The following is a 26,571-nucleotide window of genomic DNA, read 5'->3' as shown; positions in this document are numbered from 1 at the left end:
GAAAATGCCTGCAAACAAAGGATGGGCCTGCAGACTCCAAAGAAAAGGCTCCCCAGCTGAGAATTGAATGGGAGAATTAGCTGTAAGATGACAACGCTATCCCCATTGTGCCACTGTGTTGGATCAATATTGCATTGGATTTCCTATCTAGGATTACATTCTCTGCCTTTTTCCCCCTGAATGCTGGTTAGACACAAACTCCCTAGGCATTAGTATGGATTTTCAGTGTTGAGTTAAGTGCTACCTGATGTGACTGGGAGGTTTTTTTTTTAACATGTCTGTGCTTCACAGAACAGGAACAAATATGCACCCAAACTAAATGCAAACTTTAGTTTAAATGAGTACTTAATGAGGCCCCATTCAGTGACCCACTGACATGTTAAAAAAAAAGAAAAGGAAAACTTCTGATTTCACTGCACAGCACTTCACTCACACTAATACATTTCTGAATCCCAAGGTCTGATATGTACATTTATATACAACTACAGAAAGACAACAGCTACATGCTGGAAAAGCTACAGAATTTAGAAACTATCTGATTCTTTCCATCAATGTTTAACTAGCAGCTCTTTAAATGTTTTAAGCCACAATGCAGAAACAGAGGTTATATGTTTTATTACAGTGTTATAGATACCTGATTAATTTGCATTTCTGGTGTTACCCTAGGGTACTATGGAGCACAGTCTGTATTTCCTGCGGCCTGGGATACTCGTATACCAGTATGATGATGTCACAGACTGGGCGGTCTTCATGCAAACTCTACTTTTTTCATTCTGTAGGCTTATTTCAAACCTATTGTCTTATGGAAGCAAACCAAAAGCATTGTAACCTGCTTTGAATGATTATGTTGTTATTTTAATAGAATGACTGGCACTGAATGTGTAGGTCTGCAATATGGGAAAGATAAAGAAGATGCTTGTCAAGTGGAACCTGTATAATTTCAACAGTCTGGAAATTAAGGCAATCCTGCTCAGGTTTCAGGAAAATATTTTCCTAAATACACTACTCTTCAGTTGGCTTCTTTTTTTAGAGGTTTCATTTATAAAGTTTGGTGCACCTTATCAAAACTGTAAGGGCAATTTCAAATGGCATCATTTTGGAACTTAGGATTTATTTATGTTTTTGTAGGAGGACTGTGCTCCCCATGCACTACCCCCTTGTGAAACTTTTGTCCTCATACCTTCTATCTGTGTACATACATCACCTCTTTAGGCAAAGTACATTAGCCTAAAGGGAAAAATAACTCCTGAGTTTCAGTACTATGGCCATCCATAACTGTTTTCCTTGTAATTACAGTGGTAAGCCACAATTTAACTGGACATTTGAATGTCCTATGAACTATGATACTCCAATTAAACTGGACTTGTTTGTAACTGCATTGCATCTATTCCTGCTCTGCAAAATTACATTTTCTTACCACAGAGAAATAGAAATGCAATTAATTAATTAGTACTCCTGGCTGAGGAATCATTGCAGCACAAATGGAGCAAACTTTATACAAGTTACTTCAAATTGCCTAAGAAATAAGATAACTTTACTGAAATACCATGAGTGGTCATTTCATTATGACTCTGGAACAATTACTATCATTAGCAGCGCTGGAGAATTTGTGAAATCATTAGAGCAGGGTGCCTTTGCAAAAAGCTGGGGGCATAGCTACAATTTAGACTGCATATAATTAAGTTTATACACTGCAAACTTCATTGTAATGCAGAGGAAATTAGCTGGTAGAACAGGGGAACATTACTTAAAAATGATGTAGGATGGGTCCAATCCAGTAATAAGAAAGTACTGTTAACAAACTATATCAATAAATAAAACACTGCTCTGAGCAGATATATTATTTTTAGTGGCATCAGCAAAGGTCAAATGGGAGAAAAACAAGATTTTTGCTATGCAGGTTCTTTATGATTCGACCCAATGAAGAATACTTGCTTGTGCTTTGAAGAAAAACTTTGTACGCAAGCTAACTAAATCCAAACTAGTTTAAAGTAAGTGCGGGTAACAGTTTACTTGAATACAATCTTCACAAGTTACACATGACTGACAGATAAGCAACATTGTGATTTTTTTTTTCTGATGACTGTACCTGTTGAGGACTGTGAGACAATATTAACTGAACAACAGTAACTCTATAGTTACATAACCTTTTTTTGTTTGTAATAAAATAGGAATTACAAAGGCTTCAGCTGCCAAAGGCAGTCACACTGCCAGATGGCCTTTGGTAAGTAAAAAACAGTTTACAAGAATGTGAGGGACAGATTGTGGGGCACATTTTTAATGCTGGGTGAAATAAGCTGATAGTTAAACAGCATTTGAAGCTTATACAGAAGGAAGGGCAATGGGAAATTACAAGGGAAAGCCACCCTTACCAGCAATCAAAATCTAAGTTCCTCTTCTGCCTGCGAGGTACAGCAAGGGGTCAGTGTTATTTCCTATGTATGCATATGTGCATGCATGCATGTATATGTCTGATTTGACTCTGTAAAAAGGTGGCATTTGGGTTATCATTGTTATTCAGAAGATAGCTAACTATATTCATATTTTACACCTCAGCAGGTTAAACCTATTAATACCACTGAGTGTCTCTCTAATAATCTGCAAATGGACATATGAAAACAAGCTAAAGCTGAATCTCAGTGTACACATGTATAGAGCTGTGGTTGCATGGCTAAGCATCTTACAGCTTCACCACTCCAGTAGCATCCTGAATCTTTCTGTATGATGCTCAGCTGAGCACTGCAGGGTAAGTAATACACCTAGGTGTGCTCCTGGATGCAGAGGTGACACTGGAGGGTAAGTAATACACCTAGGTGTACTCCTGGATGCAGAGGTGGCACTGCAGGGTAAGTAATACACCTATGTGTGCTCCTGGATGCAGAGGTGGCACTGCAGGGTAAGTAATACACCTCGGTGTGCTCCTGGATGCAGAGGTGACACTGCAGGGTAAGTAATACACCTAGGTGTGCTCCTGGATGCAGAGGTGACACTGCAGGGTAATACACCTAGGTGTGCTCCTGGATGCAGAGTTGGCACTGCAGGGTAAGTAATACACCCAGGTGTGCTCCTGGATGTAGATGTGACACTGCAGGGTAAGTAATACACATAGGTGTGCTCCTGGATGCAGAGGTGACACTGCAGGGTAAGTAATACACCTAGGTGTGCTCCTGGATGCAGAGGTGGCGCTGCAGGGTAAGTACTACACCTACGTGTGCTCCTAGATGCAGAGGTGACACTGCAGGGTAAGTAATACACCTAGGTGTGCTCCTGGATGCAGAAGTGACACTGCAGAGTAAGTAATACACCTAGGTGTGCTGCTGAATGCAGAGGTGGCCATGCAGGGCAAGTAACACACCTAGGTGTGCTGCTGGATACAGAGGTGGCACTGCAGGGTAAGTAATACACCTAGGTGTGCTCCTGGATGCAGAGGTGACACTGCAGGCTAAGTAATACACCTAGGTGTGCTCATAGATGCAGAGGTGACACTGCAGGGTTTTAATACACCTAGGTGTGCTCCTGGATGCAGAGATGACACTGCAGGACCAGCTACCAGGAAATGAAAATCTGTCTTTTCCATCAAAAAGGTGGTATTACATTATGCACCTAATGCTACAACAGGACTTGCTAACTTTTGTGTAGTGTCTTGTGTCCACAAAACCACAGTAGTGCATCACTTTTTGAAAGGAATTCCTTTAAATGTAATTGGTGCCAAATTTTACCACCAAAGTACTAAATAAGTTCTTGAGAACTGTCTATACGTTCTGTGTTCCAGCAAATGCAGTGACTGCCAACTGACTGGAGATTATTTTTCATTTTCAGTTTAGTTACAGGGGTATAGCACTGATCACAACTTTATCTAGCCTTTGTCTACTTTAACTAGTGGACTTAACTGTGTTACACAGCAAAGCACAACTGTCTTTTGTAACACTGCAAAGGTAATAGGACATTTTCCATGCTCCACTTTATGTGAACTGATCTAAGCACGTGTTTTAAATTCAGGAAGATCTCTGCCTTTTCAAAATGCAGTCTTGAAATCTGTTTACTCTGAAAGAACCATAGAATACTGGGATGTGTATACCGATAGTTTCAACTTACTAAATCACTGGTGGTTATATCCTAGTACTTATAAAAATTTTTCTAGTATTTATTACCAAGAACAGCTTGCATGAAACCTTAACTGTGACTCAAAAAAGTCCCCCCTCTGCCCCTATCAGAAGTCAAGTTGGTATGGTTACAGCAACAAAGATCACTAATCAGTAAAAACTGTGATGCCATAAGGGGATCATAACTTATGATAGAGAGAACATTACAATGAAACAATTTTAAAGAAGCTGCAATTGGTAAAATTCATGTAATTTTTTTCCTTGTTACAAAATAAGAGGAGACAATTATACATATAAATATAAAAGATGTAGCACAGTACTAACTGACTTTTTTAAATATAATTGCAGGATATATTCACTGGCTCTTTTACATTGATATAATAAAATGTTCAAAAACATTTGCTTCTTTAGTTTGCAAATATCTGCTACAATTAATGCAACTGCATTGATACTTGTTAAGAAAAAGTGCAACTTCATGCGTTCTGCTTCACAGACTGGCACATGCACAACAGGCGTACAGCTGAGATATTCATTCATTCTCTTCTAATCTGCTTAATCCAATTCATTGTTGCAGAAAAACTGCAGGCTGCACCAAAACTCAGTGGGGACCAAGTAGTGAAACCAATCCTGAAAAGGGAGCCAGCCCATCCTAGGGCAAGCACACGCAGAGACATACACAGCACATACACCTATGTACAATCTGGAGGGTCACCAGTTCACCTAAGGCATGCCTCCGATGATATGAGCAACATGCACGACACCTGGAGAAAACCCACAGGGACATAAGAAGAGTGTGCAGATTCTGCAGAGAAGGCACCTAGCTGAGAACCAAACTGGAGAGCCAAGCTTAGTGAGACAGCAATGCCTACTGCAGCTACATTCTGCTAAGTTAACAGCTGAGTCAGTTAATGCAAAACGCATAAAGGTCATAAAATACTCATTTAAATGTTGCTGAGCATATACTAGATTATATGGCAGAGATCAATGATCTAGTTCATACTGAAGGTCAAAACATTAGATATGGTCTTTGAAATGTTCTACTAACACAGTTAAAATTAGTTAATTTATTAAGCTTCTGAAACAGCACCTCTTGCCTATCATATTTATGGAATCAACCTTCACCCAAGAAATGTATTTCAGAAACATTTTCCATGGCTACATACATAAATGGATATATCTGTGGTAATATGTTGTGCCTATGTACTGCAAACTGGGGAAGTGTAGTTAAGTTAATACTACATGACATAATTACTACAGGAAGAGAAACTACACAGTTAAGGGCTTACATACGATTGTGTAACTGCCCAATAACTACTACTGACATTAGCTCTAAGGATTTTCTTGTGTCATATGTACCGAGAAATGTAATTTTTTTTATCACATTAAAAGTTATTCCATTTTACTTTTTTAGGAGCTGTCCTTTCAGAATAAACCCGCACCATTCGCCAATGCTACAGATTCCCACAGAAATCAACAGCATGCTGTACTCCTGCCAGCGCATAGCAACATATGGGTAATGAAAAGGCACATTACTAAATGGATTTGACTCTCTACAAAAAGGATGATCCATGTATTCTATTCCTTGCACTAAATTAAGACTAAAGATTTTATACTGTGGACAATGTCCAAAGTTTAAAACAGCCAGCCATTCAGTCCACACCAGATTACTAGGGTTTTGCACATTACTTATTTAAGTAAAAGGTGCAAGGTATTTGTATCACGTCTGCAATACTATTCACCAATTTCATCTTTCAAGTACTTAAACAACCCCTGAGAACTTAGCAGCAGCGCTTGCTACTCTGTGTGTTCATTTTTCCAAGCTGAAAAGCTCCGTTCCTGCCATTTTCATGAGGTTCCAAAGGTGGAATCTGTTGACCTAAAATACAAATATGAGAGAGGTTAGCTTTTATTTTTTCCTTTATTCTGTAATGCAAACACACAGTAAATGACTTTATATGAAAAGTAGGAGTTCATGCACAATAAAGATAGTATAAATCATAGGACTTAAGGCATTTTGGTATCACTATAGAAGCCAAGGGACTGTGGAACCATTCTGACCCAATCCTCTCTTACAACAATGATACCACAGTACAAGCAGAAAATGATTGACTTCAACAATTGGCTAAGTTTCTGGTGTCATTCTAAAGGGATCCAGTAACTGCCTGCCTGGGATGACATGATCAACAGACCTCGATGCTTCACCAAAGATGGCCTGCACCTGTCACCCCAGGGATTCCGGATACTGGCCAAGGCTCTTGCCACCCCTATAGTGCCTTTTTAGGCAACGTCCTGAAGACAAATTTACCACCGTAACAGCTACAAGCAAACAACATTTGAGGGTAATGCTACTCAATGCTAGAAGTCTAAATCTCAAAATGCACTCGCTCGAAGCACTCCTTAAAATGGAGAAAGTACAGTTGTGTACACTTACCATAAATGTAGATGTTCGAGTATATTCACTGTTGCAGTCATCACCTGTGGGTTATCCCTGCTGCCTGCCTGGATACCAGAGTCAATGTTTTTTTTTTTTTTTGCGTTGGCTCTCGTCGCCTGTAGTCTAATGTCAGGTCGTCAGTGCTATAAAGCAAGGCAGCCGACGTTATTACATTGGTTTTTCTTGCCCTAACCAGTCAGAAGCACAAGGAAATAAGGAAAAGTGGTCCTGTTGGCAAAAAGCCACCATGGGAAGCTTATGTCCCCCTAGGGGAAGATGCTATGTGGGGGATGGAAGAAGGGAAACTAGGACTGCTACAGTGAATACACTCGAACATCTACATTTATGGTAACTGTAACATAAATATTATGCTCTTTGTGTTTCACTGTTGCAGTCATCACCTGTGGGAGGATTCCTAAAGCTATGAAAGAGGTGGAGGATAGGTTAGAGTCCTAGGCATGGGTCAGCAGGCCCTGCAGAACTGAAGAGGCAAACCCTGCCCTAGACGTAGAAAAAAAGAGGTAGGTAGTAATGCTTTGTAAAGGTATGGACAGAGGTCCATGTGGCAGCTTCCAAGATGTCCTTGGTGGAGACTCCTCTGAGGAAAGCTGTGGAAGTGGAGTCTCCCCTAGTGGAATGGGTATGGATAGACTTGGGAGGGGGGGGGAGTTCCCATGTAGTCTGTAGCAGAAATGGATACAGTGTGATATCCATTTGGAAATGGTTTGTTTGGAAATGGGCTTCCCCTCTGTTCCAGTGGCAAAGCTGACAAGTAGTTGGTCCGTTTTTTCTGAATGGCTTAGTACGGTCCAGATAGTATCTGAGTTGTCTGTGCAGGTCTAACGAGTGTAGAATTCTTTCCCCCTTGTTTTGAGGGTTGGGAAAGAAGGTGGGTAGGTGTATGGCCTGGTTGAGGGTCTCATCAGATACCACCTTGGGCATAAAGGAGGGTTTAGTCCTCAGGGACACCCTGCCTGCATGGAAAATGATAAAGGGCTCAACAGCCATGAGAGCCTGAAGTTCTGATACCCTTCTGGCTGAGGTGACAGCTATTAGGAAGGCAGTCTTCCAGGAGAGGTATTTTAATTCTGCATAAACAGCAGGTTCAAAAGGAGGTTAGTTTTTTTTTTTTTAGGTCCAGGGTGGCATGGGGGCCTTCTGGAAGGTCTGATATTAGAAGCCCCTCTGAGGAATTGCTTAATCAAAGGATGAGAGAAGAGGGGTAGGTCTGAATCGTAATGGGCAGAAATGGCTGAAGCATGGATTTTAATAGAGGAGAAAGAGAGGACACTACTGAACAACTTGGCTAGGTAATCCAAGATAAGAATGATGGAAGGATGGGAGGTACTGGCCCCTTTGGACTGGTTCCAGGAGCAGAATCTTTTCCATTTCTCTGCGTATGATTTTCTGGTGCTGGGCCTTCTGGCCTCTGTGAGGATGTCTAGGACCTGTTTGCTTAACAGGGACTCCTTGTTAGCTTTTAAGGTATAAGCCATGCTGAAAGATTGAGAGTCTGTAAGGCTGGATGCAGTATCTCCCCCCTCACCTGGGTCAAGAGGTCTGAGATCAGGGGAATCTGCTTTGGGGGCTGTAAGGTCAGACTGCGCAGTAAGGGGTACCAATGCTGTCTGGGCCAATCCGGAGCAATGAGGATGGCCTTTGGTCTCTCCTCCCTTATTTTTATCAGTACCTTGGGAATAAAGGGGCAGGGGAGGGAATGCGTACACAAAGAGGGAGTTCCAGGGGAAGGTCAAGGCATCCACCTTCCATGCTAGGAGATGATATTCCCTGGTACAGAACTTTTGCAGCTGGTGGTTGAAATGTGAAGCAAAGCGATCCACTTCCAGAGTCCCCCACTCCTGAGTGATTTACAGAAAGATTTCCGTACGGAGCTGCCATTCATGGGGGTCCAGTAAGTTTCTGCTTAGGTGGTCTGCCCTTGGTGTTGTTGACCCCTGGTAGGTATAGGGCAATTAGGTGTAGACCCATGGAGGTGGCTGTACGCCAGAGGCTCATGGCTAGCCTGCACAGAGGGTAAGATTGGGTCACCCCTGTTTGTTGATATACCACATTACTGTGGTGTTGTCTGTTTTTATAAGGAGAACCCCTGGCCTGAGATGGGGTTTGAAAGATGTCACAGCCTTTTGTACTGCCATCATTTCTTTCTGATTGATGTGCAAGTGAAGTTGCTGGTCATCCCAAAGACCTTGGGTGCACCTGCCTGTTAGGTGAGTGCCCCAAGCAATGGCTGAGGCGTCGGTGGTGATGGTCTGGCCAGAAGGGCAGAGGATGAAGGTAAGACCCTTGTTCCTGGCACAGGCCACTGCCCACCAGAGAAACTTGGCCCTTATACACGGGATCAGAGGGAGAGAGGTCTCTAGGGACTGACAGTGCTGACACCAAAGGTTCTTTAAATACCACTGATGTTTTCTCATGTGAAGCCTGGCCAGGGGAATGAGAAGGATGCGAGACGCCATGTATCCCAGGGCTTGCAGGAACTTCCTTGCAGTGAGGTGACATCTGGAAGCCAGTTGGGTAAAGCAGAGAGGCAGGAAGCTCTGCTTTTCTGGGGATAGGAAGGCCATTTGAGATGCTGTGTCTAGCACAGCTCCCAAGAACATGATCTTCCTGGTGGGGTTTTGTTTTGATTTCTTCTTATTGATGGTGTACCCTAGGGAAGTTAGGAGTGATTTGACAAAGAGGAGGTCCTGGAGCAGCTTTTCTTTGCACCCTGCCTGAATGAGGCAGTTGTCCAGGTAAGGGTAAATCTGTATACTTCTCTGTATGCAGTATGCTACGGCCGGGGCCAAGCATTTGGTGAATACTATGGGAAGCAGTAGATAAGCCAAAGGGCAGCAGAGAGAACTGAAAGTGTTGTCAGCCTGCTCTGAAGTGCAGTAATTTCCTGCAGGATTCCCTGATGGGGATGTGGAGGTAGGCATCTTTTAGGTCTAGGGTCACTAGCCAGGCATTTTTTGTTAGCACAGGCAGCAACTGCTGCAAAGTTAGCATTTTGAATCTGGGGGCCACCAGGGAGGTGTTCAGAATGGATATATCCATTTGTCCTTTGTCACAAGAAAGCCAATTGTCTTTGAAGAGGGAGAGCCTTCCTTCTAGTTTTTGATGAGAGAAGGGTGGACAGAGGTGAGAAGGGGAGTCATTGTGAGTGTTTGCCATAGAAGGTTGGCTTAGAACTTCCTGCCTTAGAAACGGAAGTGGTCCATTGTTTGCTTCTCTGCTTTCCCTGGGATAGGGGCCTGGTTGGTCTGTCCCTGCAGGGTTTACCTTGTCCCTGTCTGCTAGGTACAGGGAAGGCCCAGTGCTTAGAGGGAAAGTTCCTGCTGAATCTGGGAGGTTGGACTTGAAAGAAATATTTTACTGTTTGCATAGATTTTGCTTTGTCTTCCACCTTTTTAAGCACCTCTTCTGCTTTTTCCCCAAACAAGCGCTCCTTATCTAGGGGTGCATCAATAAGTTTAGACTTGACATGATCAGGGAGAGGTTGCTCCTTCAGCCACGCATGTCTCCTAATAACAGATCCTGTCACTGCTACCATGCTAGAGGCTTCTAGGGTGTCATATCCAAATTGTAATGAGTGTTTGGCACTTGACAAGCAGAGTGCAGTAAATCTGCTAACACTTTTGAATTGGCACAGTCAGGAAAGGTAGCAATCTTCTGTTTTAATTGTTTCAGTGTGTTGTTGATATTTTAACATCTGGAACTGACAACTGAGTGCTCTGATAGCTAAGGTTGAAGAGGTGCATACTTTTTTACCCCATCTGTCCAGAGCTCTGGAGTCCTTGTCAGAAGGAAGCGGATTCTTGGCAGAACTAGTCTTAGCTCCTTTAGGTCCCTGTGTAATGACTTCTGGGTCTGCAGCAAGACTTCTGTACAGGTATTTGTGAGAATCCAGTACTCTGTAGTACCTGTCAGGTTTACTGGGAGCAGGAGGGAGGGCGTCAAGGGCTAAGCTGGATTCATGGAAAACATCATCTACCACTTCTAAAACAGGGGGGATGGCCAGGGGTCTGTGCTGGGGCAGGTCCAGAAACTCTCTACGTCTTTTCTTAGACTGTGGGAAGTCCTGACATTCCCATTGGAAATGGTCCCTGAGGGAGTGAAGTGTTTCCCCAAAAGAAATGTCCTCTGGAGGGGAGGCAGAAGGGATGGATTCCCCTGCATATGAATCCTCATAGCAGTTAAGGGATGCTGTTCCTCTTCAAAAGCTGAACAGTCAGATTCCTCAGAATCCTGTTCTGTCATAATTTCTGGGGAAGGATGCCTTTTCCTTTTAGAAGTAGTGGCCTGACTACTCTAGATAAGGGAGATGAGATCCTCCGCCATTTTAAGCATTTGTGCTTGGGGTAGTGGAGCAGTAGCAAGATGGTGGCTAGAAGCAGATTTCCTAGGAGTGGCCTGACTTCTAGGCCTGAGAGAATCCGTTGGTCTGAGAGAAATGGTAGTCGGATGCAAAGACGTCGGTTTTTGTCAAGATTCAGTAGTGCAAAAGGTCTCTTCAGAAGCCAGTGCCTGTGTTGCGGCTCAGGACCCAACCGAGGCAGAGACAGCCAAAAGCTTGGAAGACAAAGAAGATTTCTGCGGCATACCAGACTCCAAAAGTGTTTCGGTAGAGGCCTGCATAGATATCGAATTGGGCATCAAGGGCTGCGAAAGCTCTTCACTGAATTCTGGAGAACTGACGACGTGCTTAGCGGTAGCGTCGTCGGAAGGCTTAGCCTTGTGGGGTCTGTCTCTATCTTTACCCCTACATTTTTTCAGAATGTCCACAGATTGTTGGCTGACAGACACCATATCGGAATGCGAAGACGGAACACGAAAATAGCTGTCTACAAAAAGAGCTCTATGGAGAATGGTTCTCGCATTAAAGAGGGCACAGAACTGGCAATGGGGGACGTCTGGTCTGGGCCTAAACAAGTGATGCAGTAAGAATGGAAGTCTCAGTGTGGGATCTGCATTCCACAGGCGAGACAATTGTTAACTGTTTTGGACATCGGTTAGTGCAAAAAAAAAGGATCCCCAACGGGGTGCTTAGCTGTAGATGTTTTCAGCTGAAATTCAACTTCTGGTAGAGACCGACCGACACTGTGCGAACTGCTTCTGCTATGGGCTCCACGGCAAGAAAGACTGGTGTAATGATGTCGGCTGACTTTCTTTATAGCACTGATGACCTGACTTCAGACTACAGGTGACAGCAGCCGACGCAAAAAAAAAAAAAACATTGACTCTGTTATTTGGTCCGGTCGAGGGCTACCACAGCAGGGATAACCCACAGGTGATGACTGCAACAGTGAAACACGAAGATCATCATCGACATCTGTGCAGTGACTGAAACCTGGCTCAAGGCTCCGGAGAGCACCCCAGCACTACCAGGCTATAATTCATACCACACCTTTTGGCACCTAAACCTGGACCGAAGCACTAAAGGTGGTGGTGTCTCCATATTCATAAAGGATATGCACACCTTCAGACTAGTAGCCCAACGTAACACATCAGAGATACTTCAGGTGCAACTAACACTGGAGAAAACTGCAATCCAAGTTGTAGCCTGCTATAGATTCCCCCACCATGTCCCAAGACTCTCATTCCACATTCCTAAACACACTGGAAAATATTAGCGTACAACCCAATACCCTTATACTGGGAGACTTTAACTACTCCTCCATTAACTTGGAAAATTACTCATGTACCAACACACTTGCTCAACATTTTCTGGAATTCATTAATTCCAATGCTTGGACCAACTCATTCTTACCCCCACCAGGGGTAGAAACATCCTTGACCTGGTCATTACTAACATGGGCGACCATTGCTCTACACCAGTAATCAGCTCCTCACTGGTCAGATCTGACCACAAGCTTATCACCATGGATATCCACATGCCACTCTCACCCCACCCCCCAGGAAACTACTGTAAAAAACTTCTCCAAAGCCAATTTTGCACTTCTAAAAACAGAGGTGGCTAACTTCACGACACCCATGCAAATGTAAAACAGGTGCATGACTGAATCATACACCAATGCACTGTATGAGCACATACACAAGTGCATGGAATGGGCCATACCAAACAGAACCAAGACGCTCTCCTTCAAAAAAAAGGAAGACAATCTGGTGGTTCCCCACCATAAACAGATTCTACAACAGAAGGAAAAAACTGTTGCAGAAAAGGGTGAAGTCCCAAGACTGGAAAAACTCCCTTGTCAGCCTCAGCAAAAAACTGAGATCCATCATCAAATCCGCTAAAGCTAGCCACGAAAACAAAATTGCTGCAGATTCTAAAGACAACCGCAAGGCATTCTATAATTATGTCAAGAATCTACATGGCAATACTCAGATCTACACTGAGTTACAGCACAATGGCATTACATATACAGAACTAAATGATATTGCCAACATATTGGCTGACAGGTTCAGTGTGAACTTTACCCCCCTTTCACCCCCTAAAGGGCCTATAACAATACCTGAGGAATGCCAGGTCCCTATTATAATGGTTACACAGGTAAACCTGCACTGTCCAAAGCCAAGAATACAGCTTCCATGGGACCTGATAATACACCTGCCTGTGTTCTACATGAATTACAAAGTGAACTGGCACCACACCTGATCACCCTGTACAGTCTCATTTCATGCTTTGTTCCTACCAAATGGCACAGTGCTATGGTCATCCCACTCCACAGAGAGGGGAGTGACTACAGACCCTGGGAACTACCGCCCCATTAGCCTGACGAGTCTGATATGTAAGGCTATGGAGCGCATCATCATGGACCTTATAAATAAGAACATTGGGAATCTCCAAACTCTGGACCCCATGCAGTTTGGGTTTGTGAAAGGTAGATCATGTCTGCTCAGCCTGATAGACTTCTTCGAGTCTGTCACCAGAGCTGTGGATGAGGGCAAGGTAGTTCACACAGCCTACCTAAATCTTTCCAAGACCTTCGACACCATCCCTCACTCAGGAATCATAGATAGACTCACTAAACTAGGCATAAACCCCTATGTCATAAGATGGGTTGCTAATTGGTTCACTGATAGAACCCACACTGTGAAAGTGGCAGACTCCAAATCTGACTACTAACCAGTTACAAGTGGCATCCCACAGGGATCAGTCCTAGGTCCTCTCCCGTTTGGCATTTACTTCTCTAAAGTTCAAGCCAACACAAAAGGATTCTGGCTGACCAAGTTCACAGATGATTGCAAACTGGGAGCCATTATTGATTCTCCAACTGATGTAGACATTCTACAAAAAGGCCTCACTGACACCAATGACTGGTGCCAGAACCATGGCCTTAAGCTCAATGCCAAAAAAGTGCACTGTCATTCCCTTTTGGAAATATTTGACGCCCATGAACTACCACATAGGTGGTAGTCCACTAAATACCGAAGGTGTGATAAGAGACCTGGGGACACAGGTTGACAGCAACCTCTCCTTTGATAACCACATTGCCACTGTAGTCAGAAAGTCCTTATATGTGGCACATCTCATTACAAAAGGTTTCTCATCCAGGAAGAAAGAGGTCATAATCCCTCTCTACTTGTCCCTCATTAGACCTATTATAGAATACAATGCCTCATTTGGTATGTACCTCACTAGACACCTACAACAACTGGAAAAGCCACAAAAATACCTTGCTAAGAGGATCTTAGGCCTTAGACACATGCCCTATACGGACAGACTCAAAAATATCCAGCTATACTCTGTCTCTTGTCCCCTACTTAGAGGCGATCTCTGCTTGACATACAAAGCCATGTCTGACCCAGAGCTGCTAGATATGCTACACCTAAAGAAATCCCAATCCCTCTGTGCCACACGCTCCAGGGACCTAAACTTCATTACCACAATAAACAGAACATGCTGGAGGGACAGGTTCATAACCCAGAGACCTCCCATACTCTGGAACAAACTTCTCTTTGACGTCAAGCAGAGCACTTCACTGGCCCGCTTTAAGAGAAATCTTGACAAGTGGATGGGCAACAGGAAGGTCCTCCCGGGGATCACTTCAGTGGCCTTGCTTGACAGGGGCACTGGGAACTAACTTTGGGCGGCATGATGCCAGGGAATCTTCTTGGGGTAGGCTTATATAGGCTCCAGGGCCATTAGCTTAGTACACACCTATGAACCTTATTTCCACAGTGGACATATCTATGTTGACATGATGTTTCTCCTTAACTGCCAAAGCTTCCCCTAACAACAGTGGTAGATTTTGTTAGTCAGTTGATTAATATAATAAGATACTTCTGCATCCAGCTCTGTGATACAGAAGGATAAAGAACAGTGAAGGAGATGGCCGAAGAAGGATGGGAAGCTAGTTAGCCTCACTACAGTACTACTCTCTAATGAAAGACCTAAAGAGACCTACATCTGACCAGCGACTTCAAGCACCAGCCCAGTCAAAGAGGGCTGTATGCACTGGAACACAAGGAGGAGAAGGAGGACAGGAACATGTCAAAAATCCTCTCTCTACTGCAGGATTGTGATTTTAACCCAAATTCTCATCACTCTCTCCCAGTGTCTTCAAACACCACAAGAAAGGGAGGAACAAATGGACTATCGGTTGGAAAGGCTCAGTGACTGTAGAAAGGTTTGGGTGAACAAACTAAGATATCAAAAAAATGTACCTGAAGCATCTCTGAAACAGCTGCACATATTTCAGAACACAAATGAAGGGTCATGACTAAATGTTCACATTAATGATACACTTAAGAAACTACAGATGCCATCTTTTAACAAGGAACATGTTAGCAATGAAGCTTATCTTAATTAGCATGAAAGGTACCTCTCAGTGTAGCATTTACTATAACCTCTGATTTCTGAGATAGCAGTATTAAAGCAGTTAATAATTATAAATGAGCTCTCTATCTTTACCTGAACCAGTAACAAATTTTCCAGCAGCATGCACAGTCCCAGCCTGAGTCTCCAGTTCTCATACTAGACCTTACCCAGGTTACTCTTGGGCTGTGCCTTGTGAAACATGACATAGGCTTGTTCCACTTCAGTTTTCCTAGTGAAGACATCACCCTCTGCTTTTGAAGTTAAAGCCCACAACAACAGTTGCTGAACTTATGATTGAATTGTAGAAAGTAATAGACGGACAATGAAATTTGCAAAGAATTTAAGTGAATTATTCAGCGCAGAACTATGTACAAGAAGAAATGAGCGCAATCATATACTAGATACTAAAGCTGTTGCTTAGATATCTCTCAAAAATACACAGTTAATATGTTTACTTTGAAAGGAAGCACAACAGTAGTTAAAAGTTACAAATGGGTAGCATTCCAAGCAGTACTCACTGGGAACACTAGGTGGAGCAAAGATATCAAACTAGCACATTTAGGATCATAGGTCTCAACCTGCTAAGAGGCCAATGTGGGACACAGACCACTGCAATGTGTGACAAACAGTCAAAATGTGGAACACCCTATTTTCGCACTGCGCAAAAAACATACCTTGACCATGTCCATGGCATTTCAACCAAAATATATGTGAATGTGAATGCCACCTTTAAAATACTGTCCTCTTTCTACTACTGTGTGCTGACAGCCCTCTGTACTTCCCAGAATTCCATGCAAATAAAAGTCATGTACACTTTGTCTATGTGCCATGCTTCTCTTGGCCCATTTTTTAGAGATATTTGAGAGGTATACCTGTATGATGAAAACCTGAAGTACAAAATAGCTGGCATACAAACCACAGGGTTTATTTGAAATTAAGGGTACTTACGTATTATCGCAACCAGATTTTCACGGTCGCAAAATGCACATACCTCCACAGATCCGAGTGCAGGAAAACACTTACCACTGTTACTGTAATTCCTCAGAAGTGGCTAAAAACTATACATGACTGTTAGGAACAGGAACAATTTAAGAAACCATCTCCCTGTCTTGAGTGCATTGCTTTGCAGATGCATACCTGATTAAGAATGGCAGCTAATGTCCTGTTAATTGCGGTCTTATTATCATCCCCTGAAAATTAAGCAAAGGAGATGTACGGAAGAGCAGCTTCTCTGTTTTTAATCAGTTCCGTCTTCCCATACCTATTCCTGATTAACTCAAGCATGCAGTGTTAACCAATGTGACTTCGAAGGGGAAGACCGGTAGTGGTTGTGCTTTGCGGGTTACTTGGAGAAGTATGGCAGGAGTTAGAAAAAGATTCAACCTATGAAAATCAAATCCCCATAACAACAATTGCAAGTAATACTGTCATGTAAGAAATGTAACATTGCACTGCTTTGTCCGGTTTACATTTTTGTGATGCAGAAGGGTGATCTACATGATTATGAGTAGGTCTCTAAGCAGACTTGTCAACAGTTTGAATCATTCTCATGACAGCAGCTGTGACAATTGAAGCATGCGTGTGTACTGCACGGCAAACAGAAAGAAGGCTTGCACAACTGTTACTCTTCCTGAAAGTAAGGCAAACTGATTTCTAATCAGTACGGATGTCAAGCTAACACCTTATGGTGTGTCCCGCAGTTGTTTTCATGCCAGCGTGCCAATTTTGCAACCACGAAAATCTGGTTGCGATAATACGTAAGTACCAAATTGTTATTAAAATATGAATCATACCATCTTGAAGCTGTAAAACAAACTTTCCATACCTAAACCCTTTCCAAGTGGAATCACAAACTGGGCACAGAGGAAATACAAGCCATTTGGTTGTGAGAATTAAGATTAAACATGGGGGGGGGTGACTATAGCTGAAGCAGAATGCCAAGATAAAGCAGGAACAAAAAGAAGGGGTGAGAAGCTGCTAACCATTTACAGGGTCCCTGCATTAAATGTTTGTGACATACAAGCAGTGTAATGGAAATGCTGCTGTAGGCTTCTCAGCATTTTGTCAGCCCTCATTTTAGTGTATTTGTGGTGCAACCCTCTCTCCTGTACCTCTTAAATTACAGAGCTTAGAAACTGGAACAATCATTTCACAGCAGCCTGTTAGAAACAAAAAATCATTTGCACTTTTAGTCACAATCACCGATAAGACTTGTTAAAAATGCATTTCCCAGTCCCAGCATCCACATCTTTTATACTCACCCTTGTTGAGGATTGGGAGGTATATTTTAACACCCACATCTTTTACATTCCTTGACTCTAGCCCTACGTGTGGCTTTGTAATTTGAAATGCTACAGGTAGACGTGAAAGCACAACCTGATTACACAGATTCTGCTCAGACATTTGAAGAGGGTGTGCATTCACCAATTAAATGCCAAGATACAATTGCATCCCTCTTGTTATTCACCAAGAACCTGGAACACCCAAAGATCACTCTTTATGACCAAAAAAGCAATGCAGGCAAAAGCAACGTGTTCAAAGAAGAAGCCGATTTTACTAAAGTGGGCTTTGATGACACTGCCTCTTCTCACATAGTTCAACGAGGGGCCTGGGCACTGTATGAGCATCCGAACTGAGAAGGCAGGTTTTGGCTGGCCAGGGCAGGAGAAAACAACCAAAACACGGCACCTGTACCACTGAGCGAGAGTAAAACCTGACTTTATTAAACTCAAGGTAAAACAAGTTTACTAGTTAAGCACTTTTGTCTGAGTAATTATACAGATGAAAGTGCTTAACCAGTAAACTTGTTTTACCTTTAGTTTAATAAATTATACAGACAAAATCACTTAAGCAAAGCAACGGCTGCACAATGCAGAACAGTGGAACAGTGGGCTTACTTGACACAAATGCAGAGTGTTCCGCACAATCTGGAGAACTTGGCTGCCCAGTTTAGGACAGGTCTTACAAAGCCTGCCCTGGAACTGAGAATCTGGCTTGTGGTGATTGACAAATGTAAATACTTTCTTTGGTTAGCAGCTTGAGATAAATATTGTGCAGAAATAATAGTGCTGTGAAACAGCAGCTGCCTGTATGGAATGCGCCTTAGGCATCCCTTGTACCACCAAGCCATACTTACCATAGCAAAACAATCTGTCTGGCTGCTCTGTAATTTTCTCCTGGGCAGATTAGATGAGGATGACCAACAGGGGGGAAAATTAGTTCACAGGGCCACCACACTATTCCCTTTTAAAGAAAGACAGAATTCAGATCTGAATTCTAAGACAAAGTACACCTGTGTATACTTACCATAAATGTAGATCTTCGAGTGTATTCACTGTTGCAGTCATTACATTTGGGTAATCTGCTGGCAGGTTGCTCTTAGTCGGCCTGAATTCCAAAGTCTTGGGTCCTGCATTGGTTGCTGTCTCCCCTTCCATGACGTCAGGTCGTCAGGGGTATAAAACAAGCAGCCAACGCCATTTTTTTAAGTTTTTCTTGCCCCAGATGTCAGGTGCCCCCAAAAAGGTAGCAAAAATATGTATGTATAAAAACTATATATACATGCATCAATATAAACTTTACCTTCATCTACAACCAAATACACCACATAGGCTGTAGAAGATAGAGAAGGAAAGATAAACTCCAGAATGAAAGGGGGATGGCGGGCGGGTAACCTGGACTGCAACAGTGAATACACTCGAACATCTACATTTATGGTAAGTGTACACAACTGTACTATGTTCTTCATGATTCACTGTTGCAGTCATTACATTTGGGTAGAATCCCCAAGCAATGGTTGGGAGGCTGGAGCTAAACCGCATTAGGTACGGCTATAAGGCCCTGCAGAAATGCAGTGGCAAAGCCTGCCCTGGACTTAGAGAGGCAACTGATAATGCTTTGCAAAGGTGTGGACAGAACTCCAAGTAGCAGCCTCTAGAATGTCTTTGGTTGGTACTCCTCTGAGAAAGGCTGCTGAAGTAGCTGCAGCTCTGGTGGAATGAGACCTAATGCCCTTGGGCACAGGTTTACCATGGTGTAAGCAGCAGAAACGAGTACAGTGGCTTATCCACTTTGAAATAGTCTGCTTTGAAATAGCCTTTCCTTCTGATCCTGCAGCATATGTCACTAGCAATTGCTCAGTTTTTCTTAGAGCTTTAGTCCTGCTCAAGTAGAATCTTAGCTGTTTGTGTACGTCCAAGGAATGCAGAATTCTCTCCCCCTTGTTCTGCGGATTTGGATAAAAGGTTGGCAGATGAATAGTTTGGGTAAGAGCCACACTGGAAACCACCTTAGGCATAAATGTTGGATTTGTCCTCAGAGACACCCTGTCTGGGTAAAATATGTTAAAAGGCTCCACAGTCATGAGGGCCAGTAGCTCTGAGACTCTTCTTGCTGAAGTAATTACTAGTAGCAGAGCTGTTTTCCATGATAAGAACTTTATATCAGCAGTAGCAGCTGGTTCAAATGGAGGCAGGGTGCGCTTTTCCAACACATAATTGAGGTCCCATGCAGGTATTGGCGATCTTCTAGGAGGCCTTAAATTTTTGGCTCCTCTAAGATACTGCTTTAGTAAAGGATGAGAAAATATTGGTGGCTCTGTATTGTAATAAGCCCAAATGGCAGAGGCATGGATTTTAATTGATGAGAAAGACAGGCCTTTGTCAAGCATCTCTGTCAAGTACTGTAATATCTGAGGAATATCTGGTTCTGCTGTATCAGTTCCTTGTGCTTGATTCCAAGCACAGAATCTCTTCCATTTATCAACATAAGATTTTCTAGTACTAGGCCTTCTGGCTTCCAAAATGACATCCATCACAGCTTTACTGAGAGGTGTTGTTTGTATAACTACATGATCAGCCATGCTGCCAGGTTCAGTGTCTGGAGTTGATTGTGCAGGATCTGATTGTTTTGCTGGGACAGTAATTGAGGTCTTTGAGGTAAGGTCCAAGCTGGGAATTGAGACAAGTTCCTTAGGATTGGGTACCAGTATTGGCGGGGCCAGTCCGGGGCAATTAGTATCATCTTTGGTTTCTCTTGTCTGACTTTTAGGAGGACCTTGGGAAGAAAAAGCAGAGGAGGAAAGACATAAACTGATAGGTTTTTCCAAATGAAGGACAGGGCGTCCACTTTCCATGCTTGTCTGTGATAAGTCCTTGTGCAGAATCTTTTTGATTGGTAATTTTGAGGAGAGGCAAATAGATCTATGTCTGGGCTCCCCCATTTCTTTGTTATCATGCTGAAGACTTGTGGATCTAGTTTCCACTCGTGAGGGTCCATAAGGTTTCTGCTTAAATCGTCTGCCAGAGTATTTTGTTTTCCTGGCAGGAACTGAGCTTGAAAATGTACTTGGTAAGTCAAAGCTGTGTCCCACAGTGCCATGGCTAATCTGCAAAGGGGGTATGAGTGTGTGCCCCCCTGCTTGTTTATATACCACATGACCGTTGTGTTGTCAGTCTTTATCAATAGTTGTCCTGGATGAAGTAAGTCCTTGAAAGCTGTCAGGGCATTTTGAACAGCTAGCATCTCTTTCTGGTTGATATGTAGATGCATTTGTTTTGGGATCCATATGCCCTGAATGCACCTTCCCACCATGTGGGCCCCCCATGCATAATCTGATGCATCTGTTGTTAAGGTTTGGCTGGCAGGGGGTAGAGTGAAGGCCCGTCCCATGTTTTGGTGACGTGCCTTTGCCCATCATAGAAACTCCTGTTGTAGGCAGAGAATGAGAGGAATCATTGTTTCCAGACTGTGACAATGTTGACTCCATAAACTTTTTAGGTACCATTGAAGTTTCCTCACATGCAGTCTTGCATATGGAATCAGTAGGATGTGGGATGCCATGAAGCCCAAAGCCTGCAAAATTTGTCTTGCAAATAACTGGGGTTTTGTTGCCATCAGTTTGAAGTAAGTAGTCAGTTGCCTTTGTTTGTCTGGTGTAAGGTAAGCCATCTGGGCAGTTGTATTCAAGCTTGCACCCGGGAATGTTATCTTTTGAGAGGGTACCAGTTGTGATTTATTTTCGTTTATTGTGTACCCTAGGCATGTTAGAAGCCTTTTCACAAACGCCAGGTGTTGAAGAAGAATGTCCTTGTTCTCTGCTTGAATGAGACAGTCGTCCAAGTAAGGATATATTTGTATATGTCTTTGTCTGAAAAATGCAATCACTGGTGCCAGGCACTTTGTAAAGACCCTGGGTGCAGTAGATAAGCCAAAGGGCAGTGCAGAGAATTGGTAATGCATAAAGCCAGCCTTGAATCTGAGGTATCTTCTGCACGATTGCCTTATTGGGACATGCAGGTATGCCTCTTTTAGGTCTAATGTCACCAGCCAAGCATTCTTGTCCAGCATGGGCAGAAGCTGCTGCAAAGCCAGCATTTCGAATTTTGGAATGTCCAGGTATGTGTTTAAAATCAATAAATTCAGTATTGGCCGCCAGGCCTTGTCCTTTCTGGGTACCAAGAACAGTCTTGAGTAAAAATGTTGTCCTTTTTCCTGTTCTGGTACTGGCTGAATGGCCCCCATATCCATGAGGGACGTAACCTGTTTCTGTGCCTCTGCCCATTGATTTTTTAGCAGATCTGGCCAACCGTTTGCCATTGGCAGAGTATGGAAATGGAATCTGTATCCCTGTGATACTATGTTTAGCACCCACTTGTCCTGGGTTATTAACTGCCAATTTTGAGCAAAAAGTCTTAATTTTCTCCCTAGGGGTGCTGCCAAAAGATAAGTGCTTGGTGATGGCAGAGGGAAGTCATTGGGACTGTTTTCTGTAGGTGTGCGCTTTATCTCCTCCAGATGTGGAGGTAGAAGCGCCCCATTGCTTTGACCTGTATGAATCTTGTGCCTGGTATCTGGAACCCTTAGGGCATCTTGATTTGCCCCTTTAAGCTCTGTCTGACACAGGAAAGGACCAATTTTTTGTAGGCTAGTGTCTACTGAATCTCGGTGGCTGCACTTGTAAGAAGTCTTATACAGTTTGCATAGACTTAGCTTTTTCTTCCATTTTCTTTAAAACCTCTTCTGTCTTAATACCAAACAGAGTATCATGCTGTAAAGGTGCATCTAGTAATTTAACTTTAACATGATCAGGCAAATTTTGTTCCTTTAGCCAGGCATGCCTCCTAATTACAGATCCAGTAACTGCGGCCCTGCAGGAGGCCTCTAAGGAATCAAAACCACATTGCAAAGTATGCTTTCCAACCTGTTCAGCTGCATGCAATAATTCCTGCAATTCTTTAATTTCCGCACATTCAGAAATCAACATAATTTTCTGTTTCAGCAATTCCATAACATGTTGTTGATACTTGAGCATATGAAACTGGCAGTTTAAGGCCCTAATTGTCAAGGTTGCAGATGTATAAGCCTTTTTTCCCCATCTATCCAGTGCCCTTGAATCTCTGTTAGAGGGGGTAGGATTTTTTGCTGTTGAGGCCTTAAATCCTGTGAAACAGTTTCAGGATCAGCAGCAGGGTTTCTAAATAAAAATTTGTGTGAGTCAGGGACCCTGTAATATCTGTCAGGCTTGCTGGGAGCCGGAGGTAAGAAATCAGGGGTCAAACTTGACTCCGAAAACACATCATCCACAATGTCTAAAAAGTACAGTTTTGTACCTACCATAAATGTAGATGTTCGAGTGTTCACACTGCTGCAGTCATCACACTTGGGTTATCCTGCCGTCAGGCAGTCCCGCAGTCGGCCAGAGTTCCAAAGTCTTGGTCCGGCGTCGGTTGCTGTCGCTTCTTCCCTGACGTCAGTGCGCCAGGGGTATATAAGAGGCATCCAACGCCATTTTCTTCAGTTTTTCTTTCCCTAGATGTCAGGTGCCCCCAAGTAGGTGGGCAACACATATTGCCAATAAAACATGTAAAGGAAATACAAGGAATACCTTCAGTTACAAGCAAATACACCACAAAGGTTGTACCAGATAGAAAGGTATAGAAAAGTTCAGCTAGGTCAGAGGGGATGGAGGGAGGGTAACCTGGACTGCAGCAGTTTGAACACTCAAACATCTACATTTATGGTAGGTACAAAACTGTACTATGTTCATCGTGTTACACTGCTGCAGTCATCACACGTGGGTTGAATCCCAAAGCTAAGGATGGGTGGTGGAGTTAAACAGGGTTTGGAGAGGCTAGTGGGCCCTGCAGAACTGCAGTGGCAAAGCCAGCTCTGGTTTTAGAGTATATAGGTAAGTGGTAGTGCTTGGTGAAGGTGTGCACTGAACTCCAAGTTGCAGCCTCCAAAATATCCTTGGTTGGTACCCCCCTGAGAAAGGCTGCTGATGTAGCTGTAGCCCTGGTGGAATGGGACCTAATGGTAGCAGGTACCGGTTTCCCATGATGTGTGTAGCAGAAACGGATACAATGTCCTATCCATTTTGAAATGGTCTGTTTTGCAATAGCTTTTCCTTGTGATCCTGCAGCATAAGATACAAAGAGCTGGTCAGATTTTCTGAAAGCCTTAGCTTTATCCAAGTAGTAACATAATTGCCTGCGAATGTCCAAAGAGTGCAGGAGTCTTTCTCCTTTGTTCTGGGGGTTTGGGAAAAAGGTGGGCAAATGAATGGTTTGGTTTAGGACTACACTGGATACCACCTTTGGCATAAAGGAAGGGTTAGTTCATAAAGCGACTCTGTCTTGATGAAAAATGATGAAAGGCTCCACTGCCATTAGGGCCTGTAGTTCTGAGACTCTTCGTGCTGAAGATATTGTTAGCAGCAGGGCAGTTTTCCATGATAGAAACTGTAAATCAGCTGTAAAAGCTGGTTCAAAGGGTGGCAGTGTAAGCTTTTCCAGAACAAAGTTGAGATCCCAAGTTGGTGTTGGTGCTCTCCTGGGCGGTCTTATGTTCTTAGCCCCTCTGAGGTACTGTCTTAGCAGTGGATGTGAAAATAAAGGAGGATCCGTGCTGTAATGCGCTGAAATCTCTGAGGCCTGGATCTTAACAGATGAAAAAGAAAGTCCTTTGTGCAACATCTCAGTTAAATATTGTAGAATCTGAGGAATGTTTGGAACAAGGGGATTTTGGCCTTTAGCCTGGTTCCAGGTGCAAAATCTTTTCCATTTGTCTGAATAGGCTTTCCTGGTGCTGGTCCTCCTGGCCTCCAGAATGACATCCATAACAGCTTTAGAGAGAAGTGTTGGCTGGTAGTTTAGGTTATTTGCCATGCAGCCAGATTTAAAGTCTTGAGCTGGCTGTGTAGAATCTGATTGTTTTGCTGAGTGAGCAGGTGAGGAATTTGAGGCAAAATCCATGGTGGGCCGTGGGCCATGTTCCTTAGTATTGGATACCAGTGCTGGTGTGGCCAGTCTGGAGCAATGAGAATCATTTGTGGCCTCATTAATCTGACTTTCAGCAGCACCTTTGCTAGAAGAGGCAGTGGAGGAAAGGCATACACTGTCAATGTTTTCCAACTGAATGAGAGGGCGTCCACTTTCCAAGCTAGTGGGTGGAATGTCCTTGTGCAAAATTTTTGAAGTTGGTAGTTTTGGGGGTTGGTGAACAGATCTATGTCTGGGCGTCCCCATTTGTGAGTTATCATTGCAAATACTTGTGGATCTAGTTTCCACTCGTGCGGATCCATGATGTTTCTGCTTAGGTCATCTGCCAATGTGTTTTTCTTTCCTGGCAGGAATTGTGCTTGTAGGTGAACTTGGTAGGTCAGTGCTGTGTTCCACAAGGTCATTGCTTGTCTGCATAGGGGGAAGGAGTGAGAGCCCCCTTGCTTGTTTATGTACCACATTACTGTGGTGTTGTCCGTCTTTATTAGGAGTTGTCCTGGATGTAGGAGGTCCTTGAAAGCTGTTAGGGCATTCTGTACAGCTAACATTTCTTTTTGATTGATATGCAGATGCCTTTGATCTGTAGACCATTTGCCCTGAATGCACTGTCCTGCCATGTGTGCTCCCCAGGCATAGTCCGATGCATCTGTTGTCATAGTTTGCCTGGCTGTGGGTAAGGTAAAAGGCTGACCCTTGTTGAGGTGACATGCCTGAGCCCACCATAGAAACTTCTGTTGAAGGCAGGGAATGAGTGAAATTACTGTTTCCAAGCTGTGGCTGTGTTGAGTCCATACACTTTTCAGGTACCATTGTAATTTCCTCATATGCAGTTTTGCAAATGGTATTAGTAGTATGCAAGATGCCATGAATCCCAAGGCCTGCAGAATTTTTCTTGCAGGGAGTTGGATCTTTGTTGCCATCATTTTGAAGTATTGAGTCAGCTGTTCTTGCTTGTCTGGCATGAGATAAGCCATCTGGGCCGTTGTATGTAAGCTGGCACCCAGGAATATTATGTTTTGTGAGTGCACTAGTTTTGATTTCTTTTCATTTACTGTGTACCCTAGGCAACTTAATAGATGTTTGACAAACACCAGATGCTTTAAAAGAATGTCCTTGCTTTCTGCTTGAATAAGGCAGTCATCCAGGTATGGATATATTTGGATTCCTCTTTGTCTGCAGTATGCAATTACTGGTGCCAGGCATTTTGTGAAGAACCTGGGCGCAGTAGATAAGCCAAAGGGCAGTGCAGAGAATTGATAATGAGTTGAACCTGCAATTAATCGGAGGTATCTTCTGCAATTTTATCTGATAGGGACATGCAGGTATGACTCCTTGAGGTCCAACTTTACTAGCCAAGCCTTCTTGCCCAGCATGGGAAGAAGCTGCTGTAGTGTTAGCATCTTGAATTTGGGTACTTGTAGATAAGTGTTTAGAATTGAAAGGTCCAGAATGGGTCTCCAGGCTTTGTCCTTTCTGGGAACTAGAAAGAGTCTTTAGTAAAATCCTTGTCCTTGCTTTTGTGTTGGTACCTGTTGAATGGCTCTCATGTCCATGAGAGTTGTAATTTGTTTTTGAGCCTCTGCCCACTGATTTGGTGGCAGGCTTGGCATTCCTTTTATCCTTGGCAAAGTGTGAAAGTGTAATCTGTATCCTTGTGAGACAATATTTAGGACCCATTTGTCTTTTGTGATGACGTGCCAGTTGTCTGCAAAAAGTGCTAATTTTCCTCCCAAGGGAGCTGCCAAGAGAGATTTGCTTGGCAGTCTGAGGGTTAATTCATTGTGTCTGTCTTCTGATAGCTTGGGGCCTGTCTTCTCCTCCTTTCTGGGTTGCGGTACCCCATTGGCGAGGCTTGTAAGGGCCTTCTGACTGACCTCTGCCCCTTGGGCGTCTGTATTTGCCCTTCTGTGGTCTGTCAGAAGCTGGAAAGGACCAGTTTTTGTTGGCCAGTTTCTGCTGAAACGA

The 26,571-nt window shown here is 43.4% G+C and overlaps 1 protein-coding gene across 1 annotated transcript in view; it reads right to left on the bottom strand.

Annotated features, from left to right (window-relative positions):
- Positions 1–1,971: 1,971 nt before the first annotated feature.
- RAB31 (RAB31, member RAS oncogene family) overlaps positions 1,972–26,571 on the bottom strand; it is a 364,691-nt gene continuing 340,091 nt past the window's right edge. The window contains exon 7 of the mRNA XM_044067354.1: positions 1,972–5,979. Within this exon, the coding sequence (XP_043923289.1) occupies positions 5,882–5,979 (98 nt within the window). The 3' untranslated portion in view covers positions 1,972–5,881. The remainder of the gene's footprint in view (positions 5,980–26,571) is intronic.

This window comes from Protopterus annectens, chromosome 3.part1 (assembly GCF_019279795.1).
Source record: "Protopterus annectens isolate FY-2018-M chromosome 3.part1, PAN1.0, whole genome shotgun sequence".
Lineage (NCBI taxonomy): Eukaryota > Metazoa > Chordata > Ceratodontiformes > Protopteridae > Protopterus > Protopterus annectens.
Note: the sequence above shows the minus strand (reverse complement) of the source record. Positions and strands in the feature narration are given on the sequence as shown.